Source organism: Populus alba, chromosome 4, assembly GCF_005239225.2.
Source record: "Populus alba chromosome 4, ASM523922v2, whole genome shotgun sequence".
In the NCBI taxonomy this organism is placed as follows: Eukaryota; Viridiplantae; Streptophyta; class Magnoliopsida; order Malpighiales; family Salicaceae; genus Populus; species Populus alba.
Window position 1 is genome coordinate 16,287,197 of NC_133287.1, and position 14,090 is coordinate 16,301,286.

The 14,090-nt window shown below is 34.0% G+C and overlaps 2 protein-coding genes and 1 pseudogene across 2 annotated transcripts; all 3 read left to right on the plus strand.

Annotated features, from left to right (window-relative positions):
* Positions 1-1,272: 1,272 nt before the first annotated feature.
* On the plus strand, positions 1,273-3,160 carry LOC118050737 (allene oxide synthase 3-like; annotated as a pseudogene).
* Positions 3,161-7,909: 4,749 nt separating this feature from the next.
* LOC118050738 (allene oxide synthase 3) lies at positions 7,910-9,470 on the plus strand. Its single transcript, XM_035061182.2, has one exon. The coding sequence runs from the start codon at positions 7,981-7,983 to the stop codon at positions 9,409-9,411; it is 1,431 nt and encodes a 476-aa protein (XP_034917073.1). The 5' UTR covers positions 7,910-7,980; the 3' UTR covers positions 9,412-9,470.
* Positions 9,471-11,973: 2,503 nt separating this feature from the next.
* LOC118050736 (allene oxide synthase 3) lies at positions 11,974-13,815 on the plus strand. The gene has a single exon (XM_035061180.1). It carries the CDS (start codon positions 12,043-12,045, stop codon positions 13,486-13,488), a length of 1,446 nt encoding a protein of 481 aa, XP_034917071.1. The 5' UTR covers positions 11,974-12,042; the 3' UTR covers positions 13,489-13,815.
* Positions 13,816-14,090: the final 275 nt, after the last annotated feature.

Below are 14,090 nucleotides of genomic sequence, written 5' to 3' on the forward strand. Positions count from 1 at the left end.
TTAACCCAAGTTGCCTTGAATTATTATTTTTGCTGCCTTTTCTAATAATTTTTATAATTTTATCTTTGAATATTGAATTGGTTAGAAATTAGACTTTGTAATTTTATATATATATTTCATGGGTTTATTCTAAACCCTGAATCACGAGTTTAACAAGTTTACATTATGTATTTTTTATCCTTTTCTAATTGGACTTCATATTTTTTCTAAGGAGTTATTATAATTTCATATCCTAGATTGTAAATTTAACAGGTTGACTCAATTTATTTTTTTCAAGTTTTTTTTTTATTAATTTTTTTTTCAATTTCACCCTCTAACTAGACAATTGTTTTTTAATTATTTTTTTCAATTTTATCCTTCCATATGAAGTTGTTTAGGAATCGAGTTTCGTAATTTTTTTAATTTGCTTTTTATGAAATTATCTGTGTCTCATAAATTTAGTTTTTTTTCTTGATTTTAACTTTTAACATTGGGTCTAGTGAAAATAGATATTCATAACTTTTTTTTTATTTTTTTTTTATGAAGTTATTATGGGTTTATTACTTAGGTCAAGAATTTAATAGGATTGTGTGAGTTGACTTGGGTTATTTTCGTTTGATCCTTTTTTTAATTAGTATTTTTTCAATTTTACGTGTCAATATTTGGTTAATTGAAAATCAAGCTTCATAATTATTTTTTAATTTTTTTTTTATGGGGTTATCTCGATCTCATAACCTGGGTTGCAGATTTCACAGATTAACTCTGGTTGATTCAGATAGTTTTTTTTTTTTGTTTTTTATTTTTTTTTTTAATTTTATCTTTTAACATTCGATTGATTAAAAATTAAGCTTTAATTTTTTTTATTTGTTTTCTATGAAATTATTATGATTTTATTACACAAATTGTAAATTTGATTGATGAGCCTAGGTCGATTCAATATATAAAATTTATATTAGTTAATATATCATTGTATCAATATTTAAAAAAATATATTATTGAGTATATATTATATTTTAAGAAAAAATCCGTAAATCTAAAAGATTGTGGCCCCAGGCAACTGTACAGGATTGAATATGTTTTATTATTTTTCCTCATGTAAATCCGTTACTACCTTACGTGACATGTTTTGTGACCCACACACACCCATCATCGCCACCGTGAATTATTAGTTGAATAATGAGAGTGCGCTTTAAATTTTTTAAGCATTTAGTAAGCATATTGAATCAAATCGTGTTGAAAAGCAAGAACATTTTTAATTCAACAACTATACAACTAGCATTAATTAATGAATTTGCTTGAGAACAATAATAACAAGAATGTTTTTAAGCTATTATATATTGATACATGGCAATCCCTTGATTCACCACGAAGCAAGAAGAAAATCCAAACGCAAATAGTAATTGAAGATGTCTCCTTCTTCCTCCTCCTCTTCTGAATCAAAACTCCCGATGAAGCCGATCCCTGGTGATTATGGCATCCCTTTCTTCGGTGCAATCAGAGATCGTCTAGACTATTTCTATAACCAAGGTAAAGATGAGTTCTTTAAAACACGCATCCAAAAGCACAGCTCCACCGTCATCAAAACCAACATGCCTCCCGGCCCTTTCATCGCCAAGAACCCCAAAGTCATTGCTGTCCTTGATGCAATTTCATTTCCGATCCTCTTTGACACTTCTAAAGTTGAAAAGTACAACGTTCTTGATGGCACTTTCTTGCCTTCTTTGTCCTTCTCTGGAGGATACCGTGTTTGTGCCTATCTTGACCCTTCCGAGACCAAACATACCGCTCTCAAATCCTACTTTATGTCTGTGCTTGCGTCCAAGCACAGTGAGTTTATTCCTCTCTTTAGAGCCTGCTTGTCACAACTGTTCATCAGCATTGAGGATGGCATAGCGTCTCAAAAGAAAGCAAATTTCAACAACCCTTGTCAGGTCATGTCTTTCAACTACATTTTTCGTCTCTTTTGCGGTAAAGACCCGTCTGAGACCTCGATTGGGTCGAAGGGACCGGCCATTGCTGATAAATGGCTGGCTCTACAACTCGGACCACTTTTTACCCTAGGATTACCTAAGTTCTTGAAATATGTTGATGATCTATTGCTGCATACATTTAAATTACCATTCTTCTTAGTAAAATCTGATTACTATAAGCTTTACGATGTGTTTTATGCGTCTTCGGGTCCGATTTTGGACAAATCTGAGAGTTTCGGGGTTACAAGAGAGGAAGCTTGCCATAATCTTGTGTTTCTCGCTTGTTTTAGTACTTATGGAGGCTTAAAAGTCTGGTTTCCTGCTTTGATCAAATGGGTTGGCCTGGCGGGAGAAAAGCTGCACCGTCAGCTCGCAGATGAAATCAGGACCGTTGTTAAAGAAGAAGGTGGGGTCACTATCCAAGCGATGGATAAGATGGTTTTTGACAAAAATCTGTTGTTTATGAAGCTTTCAGGATTGAACCTCCGGTTCCATTCCAGTACGCCAAGGCCAAGGAAGATATTGTGGTCGAAAGTCATCACGCGGCCTATAAGATCAAGAAAGGTGAAATGATCTTTGGATATCAGCCGTTCGCCACGAAGGATCCTGAGGTTTTTGATGATGCTGAGGAGTTTGTGGGGCATAGGTTTGTGGGGGAGGGAGAGAAGCTATTAAAGTATGTTTATTGGTCAAACGGGCGTGAGACTGTGGATCCAACGGTGGAGGATAAGCAATGTCCAGGGAAGGATATGGTAGTGCTTCTGTCTAGGCTAATGTTGGTGGAGTTCTTCCTCCGTTATGACACGTTTACCGTGGAGACGGCAGTTTTGCCGATTGGATCATCCGTGACTTTCACCTCGCTGGGTAAAGCCACCAGCATTTGACGATGGTCACCCAGCTGCCTCCGGTCATGTTCTATTTTGCGGGCTGCTTTGATAGCTGCCCTTCCTTTTTGGTGGCTAATACCCATGCACTACATTGGCTTTGAGCGAATTATCAAAGTATTTCAAATAAACTAGTCCTCCTCTCGCCTGAAAGCATCATCGTTATGTATAATAATCATTTTCATGTCACAGTTTCATACAAGTTGGAGTGTATCATTTTCTAATAGCTCTTCCTTTTGTGCACAAATCTGACGTTGGTTTGGAGTGTATCGTCGTCGTTCAAAGTTTGTATAATGCCCTTTCTTAATGCTATTTGAATTACCATTTTCTCGTGTGTTCTTGAATCTTTTAGTTGTTCTTGTGTGACAGTGGCATCTCTCTTAATAGGCAAATAGGTACTGGCTTTCCATACATAGATTCTGGACCAGGAAACCTCTGAATTGCATGTTCGATCGAGTAAATAAATCCTTCATGAAGTCTGATAGAACTCTGCGACTAGTGGAAGTCTCGCTTTCGCCACCATTAATATCTAAAAAATCTTGTCAAAACAATGAGCCAGTCGTCGTTTCTTCTTTATGAAGTTGATGAACGTTGCTGGCGCTGGCAGTCTGATACCTAACAAAGCCTGGGTTTTTCCAACAACATGGAGGAATTATCTTCCATCAAACGTCATCTTGTTGATTTAAAATGCATTTTTTAAAATCAACAAGGGAAGACTCTGAGGCGGCTTTGACTTCAAATGCTGAGCTCGTGTTGATAAAGCTACAGAATATTTCTTCCAGATAATTGGACCCTCAATGCTGACATGAATGGTAAATAGAATGTCAAATTTGATTTGTGAGCAAAGAAAAAGCATTATATATTCTCTTAGAGGTGAGATGCGTGTGATTCTAGAATGCCTGATGATATATTTTTTTGTTTTAGGTTCTGACCTAACTGAGATACAAGAATTGGAGCTCCTAGTTATGTCAGTGCAATGATAAGACACTTTTATCCATATGTATGTTTCTTATAATCCTTAATATAAGGAGATAATTCTTGTTCTTTTATGAATACGGGCTGACGTTGTATTGATTTAACTGTAGTTGTCTGCTAGTCTTAGAGTGGGATTGCAATATGATAAGCATGAAAAAGTCAGGTATTTTGTTCGAGGAAAAAAGGGTTTTCCTGTGACAAATGATGGTTTGATAAATGATAAGCTTCAATGTTAAAGGACAGTGTGATGTTGACAAAGAATTTAAACAGGTTGGTGTTTTCTTTGTATTTTGTATATGAGAATTGGTATTTTAAAAAAAAAAAAATTTGTAATGTAAGTTTTTGATACCGTGTAGTTTATTTGGAGATGTTGTTCATTGAAGTAGATTGTAAGTTTTTGTCCTAGCTACCATATGCAACTAATATCTTCCTTCCCTTACCATGACAGAGGAATTCAAAAGTAGTTGTGGAAGTATCTTGGAGCATCTATAATTTCCATAGAGAAGAAGTTGTTAGATTCAGAATTGGGTATGAAGTGATTACCAAAGTACATTTCTCATAACTTTATAGTTAAAACATCGGAAAGCCTGTGCATTGTGTTATACATAGTCAAAAGCAACTGCTTCCGACTTGAGTTGTCTTTCTTTTTTCACTTTTTATTTATTTATTTTTCCTATTTAAGTGCCTTGTTTGCAGATTAGGGAAAATAATTGGACCCTCAATGCTGACATGAATGGTAAATAGAATGTCAAATTTGATTTGTGAGCAAAGAAAAAGCATGATATATTCTCTTAGAGGTGAGATGCATGATTGTAGAATGCCTGTTGATATATTTCTTTGTTTTAGGTTCTGACCTGACTGAATAATAAACTACAATATGCTAATATGTATAGGGCCATCAATTAGATTTTTCACAAATTTTCATCCATCAAGAATTCTTACCTTTCATGCTGATTTTAGGTGATCTCTTTTTGTGTATCTTGTTTGTTACAATTTGTCCCTCTTGTGGGATTCTGTAGAATGCTTAATTAATGTTCTCCATTGCTGATTATGGAACTTGTCGAACTAGTGTTTGTGACTTGCATAAAGTATCCAACTAAGTGCATGTTGTATAAGAAGTTAAGATAGGAAATCAACATATACTAATACCCCCACCCATTTATCTTCTAACACTTTACTGCCAACATGTATTTAAATGAAGAAACTAAGAATGTCATTTGAGCTAATGAGCAAAAACATGTATTTTTTTTTTTTACAATAAACTCTTCTATTAATTTATGTTTCTATTTGTTGATAAATTTGATTTTTTAAAAACTTTTTGGATGGATAGCTTGATTTCAGTTGGATATATCCAATCTTGTGTCTTTTTTCCAGATGAAAGTGCCATGGTTTGTTTTATTTCACTTTTATTTTAATTATGTTATATTATTATTTACTACTTGACTATAATTGTTAATATATAATTAGTTAAATTATTTTACTTGTCGATTTTATGATTTTACGATTCGAGTTTACGATTCGAGTTATATTATATATTATGTGTCTTGTCAAAAAAAACGTTTTTGACAACCTTGGTATGGCGAGATACGAGACCTATCACCTTTAGGTTTAGCATCATTCCAAGTCCAAAAAGGTATGGAACTGATGATCGTTAGAGGCCTTATATTGGGAAACAATGTAATATGGTTCAGTCATTGATTTCTTATGAAGGGTTTTTAATTTTGTGCTTGGGTTTGATAAGGATGCCATTCGACCAAGATTGTGTTTTTTTTTTTTTGGAATTTAGCTTGTGTTCCATTTAACCATGATGAGTTTTTGGGATGGGATAGTTTTAGCTAACCTTGGTTTATGTATGATGATGGGTTTGGTCCAATCTCTTTGATGGTTCTTTCGGCCAAATTAGGTCAACCCATGTATGGGTTTGATATAGACAACAAAATAGGCTTGTTGAGAGCATGTATCAGGTCTAATTTGGGTTATATTAATAAGTATAGGATCCAACAAATGACCTTAATGAATTGAATTTATTTGTACATAACCCAAGATGTATGTTTTGTGGTTCCATTAAAAACTAAGGATGCACCCTATTAAACTACTTCTAAGCCTCACTGTTAGAAGGGTGTACTATGACTTCATCCATCGTATCATGTGAATGATATCATGTCATATGCTTAGTAGTCTTTAGAGACATAAATAACTTTTGCAACATAGAAGTGAGAAGGATCTCAGTTTTCTATGTATGACAAGAGTTATTTCCTTAATAGTTTTGTTTTTATACCGAGCATAGCTACATGTTTTGCACTTGATAAAATCTGTATTTTCACGATAGTACAACATGCACTAGTTTGGACACATATTAGTTTTCTAGTATCCTAGACCAAGAGGATTCATAATGGATTTAGCTGCATATAAGTTCTCTTTCAACCTATTCCTTTTAAGTAAAATATTTCTTATCCATTTGATGATTTTGTCATTTTTAATATCACTCACCCCATGATTTGACTTAATGATGAACACATGTGCAACAACCAATAATTTACTGTGATTTGTTATCATCCCATAATGGTTCGTTGGAATTTTTCAAAAGTTCAAAAAACCTAGTTGCGTCTACATTTAGTTCTTCATCTATACTTGAATATTTACTTGCATAACCATGATTCATTCTCATTGCATTCATCGCCATAATCCTAGAAGGATTATTATCATCTACAACTCCATGCACGTTGCTAGAATTAGAAGTTGAGCTAACCATCCTTTTTATCATGATATCATAAAGAATATAGGGTTCTTCATGTGCAAACCAGCACAAGTATTTTTCCATGAGCCTTTTTTTATAGAAGATGCATCGCACCAATATTTGGATTGAGAAACTTTTTATTCTTACATCTCTTACATGGATATCTAACACTACCTCCACTAATATTCTTCAAATTAGATATTGTATAATTAATAAAACTCTTTACCCCACTATAATAATTCATCACGCACTAGCCTTCAAATAAAACTTGATACATCCAAGAAAGATGATCCATTACTTGTATAAAACTTATATAAAATATTGATGACACCGTGTATTAATTAATAATGTGAACTAAACAAATTATCGATACCCAACTAATTAGCTATCATTTCTTCAAATCAAACTTATTCAATCTATTTTAATAGTATCCTTTAGTCATTAATTATCAATTTTCTCCAAAAAAGTAAGTTTCTCCAAGTTTATAGAAATTTTAAAATTTAAAATAAAATTGACAAAATATGAAACATAATCATTAAATAACCCATTATTTTTTTCATTATAACACACCTAAGTTACAAAATCAAACTCAATTTCATCAAATGACAAACAAATATAATTTTTCAAAATCTCAAACAAACCCTAACATGTACAATTTATACATTTGTAAAATAAATTTCTTTAGAAAAAAAACTATAAAATAAGTAAACACGCAAACAAACTACATATACTGTAAGAAAAAAAAAACCAAAAAATAACATAAGAAAAACGAGTTACAAAATAAAAATGTAGGTTTGCTTACTTGATGTGGTGAATCTTCAGAAAAAAAAATTATAAACCAAGACAGGGATATTAACAGACTGAGTGTTATGGAGTGGCTAAATATCTATCTAATTTTTTTTATTTTTTAAATTTCATCAGTTATTCTCTTATCATTCATCGATGAAAACAGTAACATGATTTTTTGTCAATAAATATCACTATAATTTACTAACAATATTGTTTTTTTGTTCGGTAATTTTATTTATATTTGATAATTTTACGATCAGCTAGAGGCAAAGTCTAACTTCACTTTTTTAAAAGCTTGATCAAGTCAACCTACGAGAGGCAAAATTTAACTTCACGACGTAAAAGTCTCGCATTTGAACTCGAAATCTCATGTTTCTATCATGAAAAACTGGTCATTATATTGGGACACCAAATGATAAATATTCGCGTGAATTTTCGATAAGGTACGTAGAAATTTATATAGGCCTGAAGAAATCATGTCTCAATTACTAGTCAAGAACCGTGCACATAAAGAGTATCGAATGTAAACTCAAGGACAAGTAAACGTTGTAGATAGTATAAATAGACATGCATGGATCAATGGTGAAATCAGCTAATATTCCTCACTAAACTGCCAAACAAAGAGCACAATAAACTCAAGCTGAAAATGTTTCCTCCTCGATCAGCAGTCCCATTGAAACCAATACCTGGTAGCTATGGCCTCCCTTTCTTTGGTGCCATCAAAGATCGTCTAGATTATTTCTATAACCAAGGGAAAGACGAGTTCTTCAGCTCCCGTGTTGAGAAATACAAGTCCACAGTTTTCAAAACCAATATGCCTCCTGGCCCTTTTATTGCTCAAAATCCGAGAGTCATTGCTGTTCTTGATGCAATATCATTCCCGATCCTCTTTGACACTTCCAAAATTGAAAAATTTAACGTTCTTGATGGCACTTACTTGCCCTCCTTGTCTTTCACTGGAGGATACCGAGTTTGTGCGTATCTTGATCCTTCTGAGCCTAATCACACCTCTCTCAAATCCCTTTTCATGTCTGTCCTCGCATCCAAGCACAAGGACTTCGTCCCCCTTTTTAGGACTTGCTTGTCTCAAATGTTCATCGACATTGAAGATGAAATGGGTTCTAAAAGGACAGCAAATTTCAATGACCCCAGTGATGCAATGTCTTTCAACTTCGTCTTTCGTCTATTCTGCGAAAAAGATCCCTCTGAAACAAAGCTTGGATCGGAAGGACCTGCCATGGTAGATAAATGGGTCGGCTTACAGCTTGTTCCACTTGCAACCATAGGATTACCAAAGTTTTTGAAATATTTTGAAGATCTTTTGATACACACATTTCCAATACCATTTTTCTTAGTAAAGTCTGATTATAAGAAGCTTTATGATGCATTTTATGCGTCTTCGAGTTCGTTTCTAGACAAAGCTGAGAGTTTTGGAATTGACAGAGATGAAGCTTGCCATAACCTAGTGTTTGTTGCTGGTTTTAACGCTTATGGGGGCATGAAAGCTTGGTTTCCTACTTTGATCAAGTGGGTTGGCAAGGCAGGAGAGAAGTTACACAGCCAACTTGCGAATGAAATCAGGACCGTTGTTAAAGAGGAAGGTGGGGTCACCTTCCAGGCCCTGGAAAAGATGACTTTGACCAAATCAGTAGTTTTTGAAGCCTTAAGGATTGAACCCGGGGTCCCATTCCAATACGGGAAGGCTAAGGAGGACATTGTGATCAACAGTCATGATGCAGCTTATGAGATCAAGAAAGGTGAGATGATCTTTGGATATCAGCCGTTCGCTACAAAGGATCCTAAGATTTTCGATCATCCTGAGGAGTTTGTGGGGCATAGGTTTGTGGGAGAAGGAGAGAATCTATTGAAGTATGTTTACTGGTCAAACGGGCGGGAGACGGAGGATCCAACTGTGGGGAATAAGCAATGTCCTGGGAAGGATCTAGTGGTGCTCTTGTCTAGGCTATTGGTGGTGGAGCTTTTCCTCCGATATGACACGTTCACGGTGGAGACGGCTGTGTTACCGTTTGGATCATCAGTGACATTTACTTCATTGATCAAGGCCACAAGCACTTGAACTTGCGAAGCTAAGTCTTGAAATATTTGCCTCTTCTCACAATATCCGAAATAGTTAAATATATATATATAGTTTTTTTTAAATGAATACAAGGAGAAGGAGAGAATAAAATCTTTACTGTAGCTAACAAGCTCAGATTTTTAAAAAAGAAGAAAAACAACATTTCATTCATAGTGAAGAATGATTTGAGAGGTAGGGAGCTCTTCATATTTCTAACAAAATAGTTTCTTGTAAACCTTTTTTTTTATTATTTGTTTGATCTAGTCTTGAAATTTTTATCAAGTGTTGGGCGGCTAGTGAAGAGGAAGGAAGGAGGACTTCTTGGGCGGCTGCCGACATGGAGGAACGCAGGAGTCAGGTCTTGGTGGGAAGCCTATATTTTATATTGGAGTTGGATAGGGCAAGGCTTGGATTTTTAAAAATAATATATTATAATAAATTAAAAGATTTGATAAAATAAAAACATTTTAAAAAAATTAATCACGTTTCTATAACATTATTTTACTAAATATTTTTATTTTAAAACATTAGTGCTTCAATAAAATCATGCATGAACTTTCGAAGCAGCATTCGATCACTCTTGCAAGCAAGGTTGGCTCTTTAATTACTCTCTTAGATCTCTAAATAACTAAGAATCAGGTCGGAATTACTTTTAAAAAAAATTGATATAGATGTCATGCAAACTATAATTTTTTTTATTTTATTAGTTTTGTGGGTTTTGATGAAATACAGGATGAAGATGACGATCATTGCTTTAACTTATTTGCTAAAAAAACAGAACTTTTCAATTTATCCAAAGATTTTTAAGCTCATCTTAATTATAAGAAATTAAATACCAGGAATAAGACATGTTGTCACTTTGACGATTTAGGTATTTGGATAAACATATCTAATTCTGATTAATTAGCGACTTGGATGGCTAAATAACCAAGCAAAATTAATAAAATATAAAAGAGTAACCACACCCATAAATTAAACACTTGTTTTGAGTTTTATCTTTTCTTTTTTCTTTTTTCTTTTTACTTTTTACTTTTATTTTTTTTATCTCATCATTCTATATTAATTAAATTATTTTAAAAAATTATATTTCATAACTTTTTTTATTTTATTTTTATTTTAAAGATTTAGTCCTTTTGTTTTCAATTTCAACCTTCAATATTAAATTAATTAGAAGTGAATCTTTGTTATTTTTTTATTTTTTTTATAAACTTATCTTGATCTCTTAACCTAAGTCACAAGTCATGTTAACCCAAGTTGCCTTGAATTATTATTTTTACTGCCTTTTCTAATTAATTTTTATAATTTTATCCTTGAATATTGAATTGGTTAAAAATTAGACTTTATATATATATATATATTTCATGGGTTTATTATAAACCCAAAACCTGAATCACGAGTTTAACAAGTTTACATTATGTATTTTTTATCCTTTTCTAATTGGACTTCATATTTTTTCTAAGGAGTTATTATATTTTCATATCCTAGATTGTAAATTTAACAGGTTGACTCAATTTATTTTTTCAAGTTTTTTTTATTGATTTTTTTTTTCAATTTCACCCTCTAACTAGATAATTTTTTTATTATTTTTTTTTTTCAATTTTATCCTTCAATATCAAGTTATTTAGGAATCGAGTTTCGTAATTTTTTTTATTTTATTTTTTATGAAATTATCTCAGTCTCGTAAATTTAGTTTTTTTTCTTGATTTTAACTTTTAATATTGGGTCTAGTGAAAATAGATATTCATAACTTTATTTTATTTTCTTGTTATGAAGTTATTATGGGTTTATTACTTAGGTCAAGAATTTATTAGGATTGTGTGACTTGACTTGGGTTATTTTCGTTTGATCCTTTTTTTAATTGGTATTTTTTCGATTCTACCTATCAATATTTGGTTAATTGAAAATCAAGCTTCATAATTATTTTTTAATTTGTTTTTTATGGGGTTATCTCGATCTCATGACCCGGGTTGTAGATTTGACAGATTAACTCTGGTTGATTCAGATAGTTTTTTATTTTTTTTATTTTTTTTCCAATTTTATCTTTTAACATTCAATTAATTAAAAATTGAACTTTAATTTTTTTTATTTGTTTTCTATGAAATTATTATGATTTTATTACACAAATTATAAATTTGATTGGTGAGCCTAGATCGATTCAATATATTATTTGAAAATTTATATTATTTAATATATCATTGTATCAATATTTTAAAAAAATATTATTAAGTATATATTATATTTTAAGAAAAAATCCGTAAATCTAAAGATTGTGGCCCCACGCAACTGTACAGGATTGAATATGTTTTATTATTTTTCCTAATGTAAATCCGTTACTACCTTACGTGATATGTTTGGTGACCCACACACACCCATCATCGCCACCATGAATTATTAGTTGAATAATGAGAGTGCGCTTTAAATTTTTTAAGCATTTAGTAAGCATATGAATCAAATCGTGTTGAAAAGCAAGAGCATTGTTAATTCAACAACTATACAACTAGCATTAATTAATGAATTTGCTTGAGAACAATAATAACAAGAACGTTTTTAAGCTATTATATATTGATACATGGCAATCCCTTGATTCACCACGAAGCAAGAAGAAAATCCAAACGAAAAAAGTAATTGAAGATGTCTCCTTCTTCCTCCTCCTCTTCTGAATCAAAACTCCCGATGAAGCCGATCCCTGGTGATTATGGCATCCCTTTCTTCGGTGCAATCAGAGATCGTCTAGACTATTTCTATAACCAAGGTAAAGATGAGTTCTTTAAAACACGCATCCAAAAGCACAACTCCACGGTCATCAAAACCAACATGCCTCCCGGCCCTTTCATCGCCAAGAACCCCAAAGTCATTGCTGTCCTTGATGCAATTTCATTTCCGATCCTCTTTGACACTTCTAAAGTTGAAAAGTACAACGTTCTTGATGGCACTTTCTTGCCTTCTTTGTCCTTCTCTGGAGGATACCGTGTCTGTGCCTATCTTGACCCTTCTGAGACCAAACATACCGCTCTCAAATCCTACTTTATGTCTGTGCTTGCGTCCAAGCACAGTGAGTTTATTCCTCTCTTTAGAACCTGCTTGTCACAACTGTTCATCAGCATTGAGGATGGCATAGCGTCTCAAAAGAAAGCAAATTTCAACAGCCCTTGTCAGGTCATGTCTTTCGACTACATTTTTCGTCTCTTTTGCGGTAAAGACCCGTCTGAGACCGCGATTGGGTCGAAGGGACCGGCCATTGCTGATAAATGGCTGGCTCTACAACTCGGACCACTTTTTACCCTAGGATTACCTAAGTTCTTGAAATATGTTGATGATCTATTGCTGCATACATTTAAATTACCATTCTTCTTAGTAAAATCTGATTACTATAAGCTTTACGATGTGTTTTATGCGTCTTCGGGTCCGATTTTGGACAAATCTGAGAGTTTCGGGGTTACAAGAGAGGAAGCTTGCCATAATCTTGTGTTTCTCGCTTGTTTTAGTACTTATGGAGGCTTAAAAGTCTGGTTTCCTGCTTTGATCAAATGGGTTGGCCTGGCGGGAGAAAAGCTGCACCGTCAGCTCGCAGATGAAATCAGGACCGTTGTTAAAGAAGAAGGTGGGGTCACTATCCAAGCGATGGATAAGATGGTTTTGACAAAATCTGTTGTTTATGAAGCTTTCAGGATTGAACCTCCGGTTCCATTCCAGTACGCTAAGGCCAAGGAAGATATTGTGGTCGAAAGTCATCACGCGGCCTATAAGATCAAGAAAGGTGAAATGATCTTTGGATATCAGCCGTTCGCCACGAAGGATCCTGAGGTTTTTGATGATGCTGAGGAGTTTGTGGGGCATAGGTTTGTGGGGGAGGGAGAGAAGCTATTAAAGTATGTTTATTGGTCAAACGGGCGTGAGACTGTGGATCCAACGGTGGAGGATAAGCAATGTCCAGGGAAGGATATGGTAGTGCTTCTGTCTAGGCTAATGTTGGTGGAGTTCTTCCTCCGTTACGACACGTTTACCGTGGAGACGGCAGTTTTGCCGATTGGATCATCCGTGACTTTCACCTCGCTGGGTAAAGCCACCAGCATTTGACGATGGTCACCCAGCTGCCTCCGGTCATGTTCTATTTTGCGGGCTGCTTTGATAGCTGCCCTTCCTTTTTGGTGGCTAATACCCATGCACTACATTGGCTTTGAGCGAATTATCAAAGTATTTCAAATAAACTAGTCCTCCTCTCGCCTGAAAGCATCATCGTTATGTATAATAATCATTTTCATGTCACAGTTTCATACAAGTTGGAGTGTATCATTTCCTAATAGCTCTTCCTTTTGTGCACAAATCTGACGTTGGTTTGGAGTGTATCGTCGTCGTTCAAAGTTTGTATAATGCCCTTTCTTAATGCTATTTGAATTACCATTTTCTCGTGTGTTCTTGAATCTTTTAGTTGTTCTTGTGTGACAGTGGCATCTCTCTTAATAGGCAAATAAGTACTGGCTTTCCATACACAGATTCTGGACCAGGAAACCTCTGAATTGCATGTTCGAGTAAATAAATCCTTCATGAAGTCTGATAGAACTCTGCGACTAATGGAAGTCTCGCTTTCGCCACCATTAATATCTAAAAAATCTTGTCAAAACGATGAACCAGTCGTTTCTTCTTTATGAAGTTGAAGAACGTGGCTGGCAGTCTGATAC